Source organism: Ursus arctos, unplaced genomic scaffold (genome assembly GCF_023065955.2).
Source record: "Ursus arctos isolate Adak ecotype North America unplaced genomic scaffold, UrsArc2.0 scaffold_1, whole genome shotgun sequence".
NCBI classification, from domain to species: domain Eukaryota; kingdom Metazoa; phylum Chordata; class Mammalia; order Carnivora; family Ursidae; genus Ursus; species Ursus arctos.
Genome location: NW_026622763.1, coordinates 24578313 through 24591923, shown reverse-complemented (window position 1 = coordinate 24591923; position 13611 = coordinate 24578313). Strand labels below are relative to the sequence as shown.

General features: G+C 34.6%; 1 protein-coding gene across 1 annotated transcript in view; it reads left to right on the top strand.

The window, feature by feature from the left end:
• LRP1B (LDL receptor related protein 1B) overlaps positions 1-13611 on the top strand; it is a 1450575-nt gene that overhangs the window by 778195 nt on the left and 658769 nt on the right. Inside the window, exon 18 of the mRNA XM_057306380.1 lies at positions 2172-2288. Within this exon, the coding sequence (XP_057162363.1) occupies positions 2172-2288 (117 nt within the window). The remainder of the gene's footprint in view (positions 1-2171; positions 2289-13611) is intronic.

The window sequence follows — 13611 nt, the reverse complement described above, 5'->3', positions numbered from 1 at the left end:
TGGAGAGAAGAAAAGAAGAGGAAGGGAGAGAGAAGAAGAAAGGAAATGAGGAAGGAAGAAGGGAGGGAGGGAAGGAAAGGGTGAGGGAGAGCTGGAAGAAGGAAGGGAGAAAAAATTGAAAAGAAAACTCTTACTAAAATTCTCTTAAATCTCAAAAGGTAAAAATTATTTACTGTAATCAGTGGAATGAAGCAAAGACTTGCAAGAAAAAAATATGAATCTTGTTCACCCCTCTATGCCCTTTCATTCCCATCAACTAAACTAAATGCCAACACCTTCATCCTTCTATAGCCTAATACAAATATATACATATTTTTCAAGTAGACATAGTTTTATTAAAATTACCTAGGAACTTTGTTGATTTAATCTAAATGTTAGAATAGTTTCACAGAAAATCCATAGAGTTAGCCAAATGAGACAACAAGTATTTAATCCTACTTGAAATTACAACATTGAAAACTTCAGAAGCATACATATTTGTGGGATACTTAAAATCTATTAATGTAAAATAAATGCTCTATTTGTAAAAAGAAAGAAAGAAAGAAAAAAAAGAAAGAAAGAAAGAAAGATCCAAATATTGCATAAATTATTTTAGATTCAGAACCCTTAGCTATATAAGCAAGGCAGAATACAAAGTGTAATAATTTTCTGGAATTTCTAATTATAGACACTGATGTTAGAAATGGTTCATCAAATCTACTTGGTTGAATCAAACCACTAATGTTTTCATTGTTTTTCTCAAGTAACTTTTTAAGTATTCACTAATAATAGATATATGTTTTTACATAGCAAATACACTTTGCTTAAAAGGAAATAACTAGCACATAACTTTTAAGAAATTATTTTAAATAACCTCTGAAACCCTGATATATGGAAACCCATTTTAGTGTGTTTGGATGACTTGTCTTTGAACCACACTCAATTTTATACCAAGCATTAGGGTCATGAGGCATTTTGATGAAACAGAAATACGGCCTTCTAATTCTTAAACCCCAAAACAGAAGGAAGTCTATAAACTGAGCAATGTTCTCTTATCATGGCTACAGAAATCCACACCCTAATTTTTCCTCATCTGTCCAATCCTCATGTGACCCAAATATTAATAGGTGTGAGTATCCCCTTCCTATAATTTCCCACTCTTTTTTTCTGACCCAATAAAAAGAAGGGGTGGTAGGAAACTGATACTTAAGAAAACAAATTTGTATTTCAGACAGACAAAAGAAAAAAATCAAATAAAAAAATAAAATTTTTAAAAATAAGTAAGTAAAAAACAAAAAAACTAAACAAAACAACAAAAACCTGAGTCTTTAAAACTAAAGCCTGGGAGAAAGGTTAAGAAAGCTATCTAAGGATTTCATGCTTTCAAAGTTGACCTGACAGTAATTGAAAATGGTAATCAAACTCCCTGTAGAACATAACCAACCCATTCACTGAATAATTGTAACCACTGCCTTTGACTAACATAGAAGGAAAGATTCTATGTGTGTGTTCGTTGAAATGCTTGAGAGAGGCCAAAGCAAAGTTTGTTAATATACTTTGATTAAAAAGTTATACATTTTTATTTATGCTGAAAAGTGAATTTTAAAAATCCATCTTATATAAGGTTAAATGTATGTTTTAGGAAATGTTTTCTGCATTCTTGTTCCATACATTGGATCATTTAGAGACCAAGAAATAAATGCACTGAAATGTTAGAGGAAAAGAACAATTCTGCCCCCATGACTAGAAACTAGATACCCTGATATAGTCTTCAAATCCTTCCTCCTACATTACAGCAAATTTTCTTGGTTTATTGACAAAGACTATGTGAAATTATTTTTTGTTAATTAAAAGTTGGATGAAATATAATTCAACCGTATATTCATAAGCATGTGCCAGGCAAAAATTGTAAAATAATAAATTCATAGCTTCATTTATGGAACTGTGTGAGGATTACTGAATATCTTGTCATTTAGCAGCCACTGTAATTGAAGGACAAAGCGTATGAACTTCAGAGAAGACAAGCAAGTTGGCAGTATCAAAAAATTAGTAAAAATTCACTTTAAAATATTTTATCTAATAAAGCAATAGAGTATCTTATGTGTGAAAGAGTTATTACATGATTTATTTTACCTGAATGTTGTTCAAAAGGCCTCTAAATGTGTTATTTGTACATTAATTGATTATCTTAGCCAGAACATGCCAGATGGACCAGTTTTCTTGTGGAAACGGGCGCTGCATTCCCCGAGCATGGCTATGTGACAGGGAAGACGACTGTGGTGACCAGACAGATGAAATGGCATCTTGCGGTAAGTTCTGAGTCAATCATGCTGTTAGTGGGGACTGTGTCAAATTACTATAATCTCTCTTAAAAGGCTATTTATTTCTTTATAAACACTAGTCAAAAAGGCAGAAGATCTGTTATATTTTATCGCTGCCTTTTAGGCCTGAGTGTATACCTTAATGATAACTTTAGAATATATCCATTTCATGAGTCAGTAACCATATCTTTGGCTAAAATAAATGGATCCAAACATTACAGATTTTATTAGGAAATAGTTATTATAAGCCTAATAGGACATTCTCAAATGTTCATTTTTAATCTTACATTGGTAATGATTAATTTTTTCAAATAGAGTAGCTCATTGAGTGACATTTGGAGTAAATTAGAAGTACATGTTTCTTGTTGGCATGCATATGTTATCTTCTTGGAACAATAAACAATACAGACTGAGATTACATAGTTGGTAAACCATTTGTTTCATTTCTATTGAGTCATGTAATTCTGTTATTAGTTTAAGATAGTTTTGTTAATGGCAAAATTCCTAGTCACTTTCCACCAATCCTCCTACTTTTGGAAACGGTATTTATTGTTATATAAAGTTGTAAATTTAATTACTCTCTCATTTGTACCTGTGTATCAGTAGATTTTATTATCATTTGTCTGAATAATGTGTAGTGAAAGACAGTAAGGGAATGAATCCAGTTTTCTAAGTACTTGTGTTTTCTTTTAGGTATGGCTATTGATTTTCACAATCACTAATGGGAAAAACATCCATTAGATATGCTTAGCACATTTATTAAAAATAGAATGCAATTGAGTATATATTTTTAATAATTTAACTTCATGTTGTAACACTTCTAACAGTGGGAAAATAAGACTTTTTTTTTTTTTTTTTAAAAAGCTCTATTTAGGGGATGCATTCATGGTTTACCCAAAATTTTATTTTTAAAAAATTTCTTATATCAGACTTAAGTCCTTGTAGACTTTTGAATTTGTGAACTTTGAATAAAGTATAGATAAATAAGTAGTACTAATTGACATTGTAAAGAAAACAAAAGCAGTGTTGAAGAAGAAAGCAATAGACAGTCACACAGTAATAGTCAATTTTACATCTCACATGTAGTTTCCAAAGCCTGTCCATTTAAGAGATTTGGACAGTGTATCAGTCTCCTTTCCAATGTCCAAACTATTCCTGTGGGTGGGTCTGTATCTAGCCAGCTCTGTTATTTAGGGAAACTTGATTGCTTTCCTGTCCCCAGCATCTCCTTCCAGAATATAGCAAAAGGATAATGAACAACCTGAAAACATTAAAGACAGAGAAATCTTGGAATCAGTCTGATTTAGAAGAAAAGGCCATGAAAACATTGAAGAGTAGGAAAATAAATAATGAGCTCATTAGATAACTTCAGTTAGGTCTTTGATCCGACTTATATTTAAGACTTTTCATGAAGTGAGGGAAAGAAGAGTTAGAGGGAATTCAGACACATATTTTCTTCTTGAATATTTACAACAAATCTATGAGAAATACACTATTGCTCAGATTTTACGGATAGGGGGTTTCAAACCTTAGAGACATTTGTCAATTTGCTTAAGATCACAAGGCTAATAAATAGCAGGACCAGGCTATGAATCCAGGCATAACCTGAAACTAAAACTCAGACATTTCAGGTCGACTCTCTGGGAACCATGGAATGGGTGCAAATAGGGAGTAGATCAAGTCATTATACCTATCCATATCCATTGACTGTCTTATTTAAATGAACATATACCTATAATGAGTTTTGTTCATTGGTGGGTTGGTAAATCTTTTAAGATCCCCTGCTGGGGAGAAGCCCTGATCTAGTGTTTGCCTATTTTTTTGTTGTGTAAATACTCCTGCCATGGCCAATATCAGGTTGCCAATATGACTTTCTGAATGTGGATTTGGGAAAATATGTGCACACCAACATACAGTATTTCCACAATACAGACGTAATGAACATAACTAACTTCAAGAACAAAATAATTAAGAAATTATAAACCTTGAGCATTTATTACCCTTGCTTTCAACATTATGTAATTACAAATTTATGCAGTTTATTTATTGTAAATAATGGATGTGTCCTTAACACGATTCCTAGAATCCTTGAAAATTTAAAAATCGGTTCTTGCAAACTGGTACAAGATGCCTTCAGTGTACCTCTGGATATGAACACACTGTGAAATGTAGTTGTCTGTATGCTTCTGAAATATAGCCAAATTTTATAGACTGTCAGTACGCCACATGGGTTAGTCTCAGCACCATTACCCCTTTATAAGGTGAGAAACATGTTTCTCTCCAAACTTGCTCTTCTCTTAGTAACATGCATTTATCTTTCAGATTGTCTTTATATTTCAAAATTTATGTCAGTAGGGAAGCTGATAGTGAAGCTCTGGTAGGCACAATCTCACTTTTAAAGTTGGAGGAGAGAATGGTATAGATTACTCTCATATCAGAAATTATCTCTGCACTGAATACAAAATAACCAAAATATTATAAATTGTTTAATTTACTGCATTAAAAAAGTCACTCTCCTTGGCAGTAGTCTAGAAATGAATATAGGTTCAACTAATTCCCAGTTTTATTAAGCATCATTGTAACATTTGGAGTGATCATATTTCACTTTTCCTATTGGAATAGGTCAAGTTCCCATAGGTTTAATCCTACTAGAAGACTCTGCAATCATTTTTCTTTCCCCTTAGGCTTTAGCTCTACGAACAGCTTCTGTTTTGTTTAATTACTATTTCATACTGAAAATTATACCAAAATTTGGATTTTAAAACATGAGAAACCTATGGAAATGCTTCTAGTTGAAGTTAGAAGCAGAAGGATACTGAAACCAAGGGTCGAATTTTAGTGGAATTCACTTGCACCTATTTATAAGCCTAACTCATTTTATTTGCATTTGCCTTTATAACAAGTTAACTGCATATTTCAGGTTGAAATTATATGTGGGCAGACACATAATTAGGAAGGCCTTTGAGGATTCTCCCTTCATCTTTGAACAATCTTTTAACTACTTTTTGTAGTCTTAATGAGTAGATAAGAGACTCTTTAAATTGATTCTGCAAATAAGAGCAGATATGTTAAAATTGTGAAGACTGTGTTGGAAGTGGACTATGTGTCAAGGAACTAAATGGTCACTCATTTCAAGAATTTTAGCATTGGTACTCAATTTAGCTGTCAGTAAAACAAAAATCACGTGAGAAGCTTCAGAATCACCTGCCCATGCCTCGCCCCAAACTAATTAAGGGTCTTTAGGGATCAGACCCAAGAATCAATATTTTTAATGCCTTAACTTAAGGCCAAAGTTCTCAAACTTGAGCATGCCTCAGAATCTCCTGGAGGGCTTGTTAAAAAAGCAAAATCAAAAACTAAAACCAGAATTCTGGGCCTAATTTCCAGAGACTATGATTTGGTAGGTCTTAGGTGACCCATAATTTATATTTCTAGCAATTGATGCTGATTCTAATGCTACTGGTCAAGGGACCATACTTTGGGGAGCACCATTCAGGTTTGATTTTTATCTTACATATACTTAATGACATAATCATGTTTATATATACAAAATGAATTAAGATGGAAGCAATTATCCAGACAAATTTTCTTCCCATCTCCAAATTACAGCATTAAACATAAGTGTATTTCATGATTATAAGAATATTTCAGGCAAACTTTCATTTTGCCCCTTGGAAAATTTATTGTCAGAAACAGCGTATTTGTTTATTTTAAACTGTAATTTAACTATTTGGGGATTTTTCTGTCTTCCAACTATCTCAATAGCTTATATTTATATATATATATTTTAAATAAATACACCTTAATGTGAGTTGGTAACTTCTGATTTCTTCAAAGGGTTTAGCTTGGGAAAATATCTGAAATTTGTTAACAGTTTGAAAGACAGTTCAATTGGGTATAAATAAAAATCCACTAAAATTTGCAAAGTTAATATGATTCCATTTTATGAATGCTGATCTTTTAAATCTATGAAGATAGTAAAATTTTGTCTCATGTACTTGTAATCTTACTTGTAAATGTTCTTGTAATTTTATTCCACATAATTAAGGAGCAAAGAATCAGAAAGAGAATTGGCAAATATCAGACACAAAAAGAAGAGAGGGAGCTGTCAAAAAGAAATCATTTCCCAGTTAAATCAGTGTATGTTGTGTATCAAAGATATTTTCAACTAGGTTATTAGAAGACAAAGTTTCTAATGAAATATATTATTATTATATATTTACATTATATTATTATTATTATTATTATTATTAATTTTGTAAGAAAAAATGCATGTGTGTGTAACAACTTAAGTGAGGATTATTAACCCGGTGAAGTACTGGCAAAATATGAATATTGCCAAGCACTGCTTTCAGTTGCTCTGCCATTCCTTGATAACATCTTGGCAGATACAATGATTCTGGCAACTTTTAGTTTCTGTAACTTGATCCAATCCATTTTGAAATTCCAGTATTATATCTTAAAGCTTTCTTCTCCCCCACTGCTGGCTGGACTTTAGGTTCTAAGAACTTAGATGAGAGGCAACCGTGTTCTGTTTTTCCTCCCTACATCTGTTCCCTCTTCTAGCCTTAGCTCTTCAGTCAGATGGGACAGTTGGAGAAATAGGTAGCATCTTTTTAAGTAGGTCTAGTTGTAACCTTTTCTGCTTCTCTCACCGCCCTCTGACACATGAGCAACTCAACTCTCTTAAGACACTCTTATGTGAGATCTTCAGAGAAGCTTCTCTTCTTAGTTCCCTGAACTCCCTCTTTCTTCTCTGTGTCCTCTTCTTCTCCCCCACATCTAGATTTCTTTTATCCCCATCCCCCATCATTCCCACCACAGATAGCATATCTCATAGCCTTGAGTTGCTAAAGCCCCCGTTGCTTGGTGGACACCCTCTTGGTTGCATTGCTGGTATGACCAAAAAAAAAAAAAAAAAAAAAAAGTTTGGCTCTCTTTTGCAGGTCTACTTTTTGTCCCCCCACCCCTATCCCCCACTCTCTTAATGTGATCAGGCTAGTTTCCTAATGACCCATCTCTTGGATGCCACCACTCTCCAGTTCTTTCTTCTTTTCTGTATGAAGGCTGGAATGGTCAGTCTATCTCCGGAACAATATTCAGTCAGTTCCCTTTTCTCATATACTCACAAAATTTCATGAATGATTCTCATGGAGTCTCTCCTTCCTTTGAATCCACTGGTCTTTGAACAAAACTGACTTGTAGATTACTAGTCTTTTATAAGGAATAGCTCCAGCTACTAGATTCTCTATATAAAATGTGAGAGTACTTAGCATCTCCTTGTTCTTAGGATTGGATCTAAATGGACCAGTGCCATGGCAAAAGGGAAAATCCCACTATTACACATATTTATTTTCTTAACTCAATGAATCATTTTCTCTCTCCTTCTCCCTTTCCCTTTCTCCCTTCCTATTTCCTGTTAAAGCAGGAAGGCACATGCTGACCAATGCATACAGATTCTTTTTATTTTTTATTTTTTTTTAAAGATTTTATTTATTTATTTGACAGAGACAGCCAGCAAGAGAGGGAACACAAGCAGGGGTGGGGTGGGGTGGGAGAGGAAGAAGCAGGCTCCTAGCAGAAGAGCCTGATGTGGGGCTCGATCCCAGATCGCTGGGATCACGCCCTGAGCCAAAGGCAGACGCTTAACGACTGCGCCACCCAGGCGCCCCAATGCATACAGATTCTGAACAATGTATGTAATGCACATTTATTCAACGCATGGAAATTAAGGAATAATAAGAAAACCACTCATTTTAGCCCCTCACATAAGGAAACTAAAGCACTGAAAGTTGTGTGTCCAAAGTTTCAGAAAGAGTTAGTAGGTGTGGCAAGCATTGGAACTCAGGCCTATTCACCACTCATTACCTGTTACAGAGAATCACGGGTATTGGTAATTGCCTGTACATGTTATCTAATTCAATCATCCATCCAATATAAGAAATCTAAAACTGGTCTCAGAGATGCTTACCCAGTCCTTGTTTGAATATTTTCAGGAACAAAGAACTGGCCATTCCACAGGGTAGCTAATTCTACCGTTGGTAATAATTGTCAATATATTCCTCCTTTGTGGAGCAATCTTGCTAAAGATTCTATTCAATGATTCTTATGCTGTCTTCTGAAACTACATAATCTAAATCTATAACCTGTCACAGGATCTCTCTTTAGATAACCAAAGACACCATGATGCCTACCTAACCCTTCTCCTTTACAACTGAAACATACCACTTTTTTTTTCAGATTTCCTTACATGATCATTTGTAGTCTCTTTTCCTACCAATTGCCCTACTATGAATATAGTTGTGTTTTAAATGACCTTACTGAAATTAATGGTCTAAAATGGGGAGTTGATGTCCAATGGGTATAGAGTTTCAGTTCTACAAGAGGAAGAAGTTCTAGAGACCTGTTGCACAACAATGTGGATACAATTAACACTACTGAATTATATACTTAAAAGATATTTAAAATGGTAACTTTTATTTATTTATTTATTTATTTATTTATTTATTTATTTATTTATTTATTTTTGCCAGAATTAAAAACAAATTCATGGCCTAGAATTAAACATAACTTAGTATCCCTTATGTGGTATTTTTACAACACATTGACGTGTACTTATTACCATCACTAATTGAGATTCTAGGCTTCTGTTAACACAATCACAGATGGCAGCCTTATCATGTAACTCCCACGTCAAGTGTCCAGTCAATTAAAATAGCTAAGCTTTTCTTATAGACTGGATCATTCCTTTTGGGTGCTTCTAATGTTTACTTTTCAAAACTCTTTTAGATAGGCTTCTCAGTCTTCCTTATCCACATATTTTTGAATACGTACATGGGTCTGGTTTTTTCCACTCCAAACTGTCACTCTTACACTTCCATCCTCCTATAACTACTAACCCTGCTGCAGTTTTGTGATTTTTAATCCATAATATTAATGATGTCTCCCAGTTTTATGTAATTCAAAAATTTGATAAGATAATTTTTAAGGCTGTAACCAAGTAATAGTAACAAAGGCGTGAACCTTTTGGCAAGTAATTAAAAACATCCTTCAGGGGAAACTGATTTAATAATAAAAACTGTATGGGTACAGTTTTGAACAAATTACTTATTCATTTCAACTAACCATCATCGTGCATGCACGATACTTTCATTTATCTTGAGATTTCTCAAACATTGCTAAAAATATGAGAACACTCTATGGCATTTTCATGATATATACTTACCTAAAAATTGTATCGGCAAATAAATGAAGTTAGTTTGGCATGACTTGTTTTTATTTTATTCTTGAGCAAATAGTCTCTTTAAAAATGCTGATAAAATAATGTTTTAGCAAGTTTATCCTAGAATTATTGTCAGAGGTATATGTAAACTTCACTTCTCTATTGTTTGAAAATTTTCACTCATCTTTGAAATCGGGATAATATAATTTACATTTTTCCAGTTTTCATTCGTCTTTCCCATCTTCCATTTATTTCAGAATCACTGTCAATATTCTAAGACCAAAATTATTTGTTTCATTACTTGTTTGAGAACTTGTTTCAATGTGAAGATGAACTCACTTTTAGCTATTAGTTTTTTTTTTCTTTCTTTGATTTAGAACTTTAACTTCCTATCAAACCTATTTGTTCTTCACTTCACAATCTGACAATAATTACTTCTATTAAAATGTTGGAAACAGAGGCCCCTGGGTGGTGCAGTTGGTTAAGTGTCCAATTCTTGGTTTTGGCTCAGGTCGTGATCTCAGGGTCATGGGACCAAGCCCCACCTCAGGCTCTGTGCTCAGCATGGAGTCAGTCTGCTTAAGATTCCCTCTCTCTCTCTCTCGGGGCGCCTGGGTGGCACAGCGGTTAAGGTTAAGCGTCTGCCTTCAGCTCAGGGCGTGATCCCGGCGTTACGGGATCGAGCCCCACATCAGGCTCCTCCGCTATGAGCCTGCTTCTTCCTCTCCCACTCCCCCTGCTTGTGTTCCCTCTCTCACTGGCTGTCTCTATCTCTGTCAAATAAATAAATAAAATCTTTAAAAAAAAATAAAATAAAAAGATTCTCTCTCTCCCTCTCCCTCTACCCTGAGTGTGTGCTTGTGCTCTCCCTTTCTCTCTCTCAAATAAATTTTTAAAAATGTTGGAAACAAAGAAATTAAGTTCTTTTCCTATTTGTGTCCTGCAGATTTATACTTTGTATCCCAGATGGTCTTGCTCTGTTTTTTCATGTTCTATGCATTTATATTAAACATTTTTATTATTTTTGTTTAAAAGTGGTATGCAAACTTCTGTTAAGTTGTCTTTTTGTCACTCTTATAGGTATGTGACATGCTTTCTCCCATTGTCTTTGGTTACAGTATCCTCTTTTACTCATACTAGATTAATAAGGCTCTGTATGCAACAAAGTGGGAGGTTAGGCAAACCCTGGTGGGGTATATTGAAAGCCATAGGCAGAAATTATTAGAAACAGCTTTTAGTTCCTTGACCTAACTCAGCATTTCCGCAGTTTTTTGCTTGAGGATATGAATCACCCAGGGTGCTTGGTACTAATAAAGATCCCCAGGCCACTACCGCCCTCCTCCGAAAGTTCCCATTCAGTAGGTCTTGCACAGAGTCCAGGACTATATATTTTAGGAAAAGCACTCCTGTGATTCTTATCCTAAGGCAAGTCCAGAAAATTTAAACTATGTGATGTCGACATTCCCTGCAAATTAGAATTTGTTAAGGCTGCAACAAATCCCCACAAATATGATGGCTTAAAATAACAGAAATCCCTTCTCTCGCAGTTTTGGAGGCCAGAAGTCCAAAATCAGCAGCGCCTCCCCCAAAGAGAATCCTCTGCCTCTTGCGTTTCTTTTGGCTCCTGCTTCTCCTTGTCTGTGGCAGCATCACTCCAATCTCTTGTCTCCATCTTCACATGGCCTTTCCCTGTGGAAATTCGTATCTTGAGATCCTTAATTACACAGGCAAAAACCTGTTTCTAAGTAAGGTCACATTCACAAGTACCAGGGGTTAGGATTGGGCATATCTATTTTTTTTTAAGATATTATTTATTTATTTGAGAGAGAGAGAGAGTGTGAGAGAGAGCATGAGCCAGGGTGGGAGGCAGGGGGAGGGAGAAGGAGACCCCTGGCTGAACAGGGAACCCAATGTGGGGCTCGATCCCAGGACCCTGAGATCATGACCTGAGCTGAAGGCAGATGCTTAACCGACTGAGCCACCCAGGCACCCCAAGGATTGGGCATATCTTTTTGATACATACAATTTCACCCATAACACTGGAGGAACTACACTACCAGTTGAATTGTAATAAAGGCTCAGGTATAAGTAGTTTTGAAAGCTGTACAGATACTTCTAATATACATCCAAGTTTGTGAAATGCTCTCACAATACCAGTTACTTAGTCCTTGCTTCCTGATTAACTTCTTATGCAATCTCTCTATAACATCCTTCCAATCCTCAGATTCTCTTGCTTTTCCTATGTATCTGGAGCTCTGGACTCCCAAAAGAAATCTATCAGGCCCTGGGCAATAATAATTCTAAATGCGTCTTGGTGCTGACAAAGATGCAGCCCTTTAAATTTCTGTCAAGAGTAAACATGAATTCTTCAGACAATGCAGCGGCATTGATTTCACACACACACACACACACACACACACACACACACACTAACTGTTCAATTTTCAGTACCCTTTTAATTTCTGGACTCTGAAAATTTATATTATTTTCTTACACATGCAACCATGTATTAAAATGGTTGGCTGTTACTCTATCTAGCATTTCTTTTTGTCTTCCTCATTGCCAGAACTGTTCAATATGTTTTTCTAGGTCTCCTATTAGTCTCATTCTGCATACACTTCCTGGATGTTCCTTTTGACTTCCAAGGCTCTGTTATATCAATAGTAATCACTTCCGAATCTATTGCTGCAGCCTACTCATAGCTCCTAAAATTTCACTACTTCTTATACCTTATTGCAGCCATTCTGAAATTTTTATAGTTTTTCAAACATTTTATATACTGTGACTTCTGGGCCTTCAGTACTGCCATCTTTCTAGAATATGCTAAAAGCACTTCTTCCCCTCCTGCTCCCCTCCTGATTTAACCTAAATATATCATTCATATCAGCTTCTAGATAACTTCCTCTGGGGTAAATATCTAAGAGTAGTTTTGACACTTCTATTGTGGGTTGCAATAACACCTTATGTTGCTTATATCATAGCATTTATCAGAAATTTTACTGAAGTCACTTGTTTAATTATACTACAGATATTTTTCCTACTAGACTGTAATCACTCTGAGAAATGAAAATGCTGAACTTTATTTTTTTAGTGCTTAGCACTATTTTATTCATTCATTTATTCATTCGTTCTAGATGATGTATCACTAAGGCCTAGAACTCTATCTGGTATAAAGCTCTCAATATTTTGAATGAATAAAACTTTTGAAGTAGTTTTCTACTCTGTTTTACAGAGTAGGAACTTGAGTTCAGAGATGTTAAGCAAGTATTCAAGGTCATATAATAATTAATGTTAAAATCAGGTTTTCAACTCAGATTTGCCTGCCTACAAACTATGTTCCTTATATATGACTTATGTTATGTATAAAATGCGGTTTTTATGTAACAACAATAAAAGAGCAGCAAAGTGAATATTATTTATGGTACACTGTTTTCTTATGTTTTTCTCCAAAGTGTATTTACTTAATTGGATCTTTTGAAATCTGTCCTATGTACGTACCAATTCTCAGGAGCCACAGCTAGTATCATTATCTAGAAATGTTATGTATTTCCTCAAAGGATATAATCCTATAATCTATATAATTTTTAAAAGCACTGTTTTCCTATAACCATATTTAATTATGTACCTTAGAGCAGGTAGTAATCAGAATTAAAATTTAAATGGGCTGCATAAAACACAGAAAGAAGAATTAAATTTTCCATCCTTCCAAAAATGTTTCTGTGCTATAGTTTTTAAAAAGGTGTTGGTATGATCAGCATGGTATAGAGATAAAACAATATTTTGGAATCAGTCACACTCTTATTCAGATTTGACTCTGACTCTTGCTGGTTATGCAGTATATCCTCAGGCAAGTTATGCTGTATTTTTTTTTTTTTTTTTTTACAAATCAGTGTTAGCAATAACAATTGCAGGGCTGTTGTGAAGAATATAGGTAATGTATATACATAGCTAGCCTAGTATCTCATACTCAATAAATAATAATATGCAATGTGAGTATTATCATTTCCCTAAAGTTTAGATAACACTTTCCTAACCCTGGACGCCTATAATATTCTTACTTTGCATTTAACTCGAATCTCCTATACATTG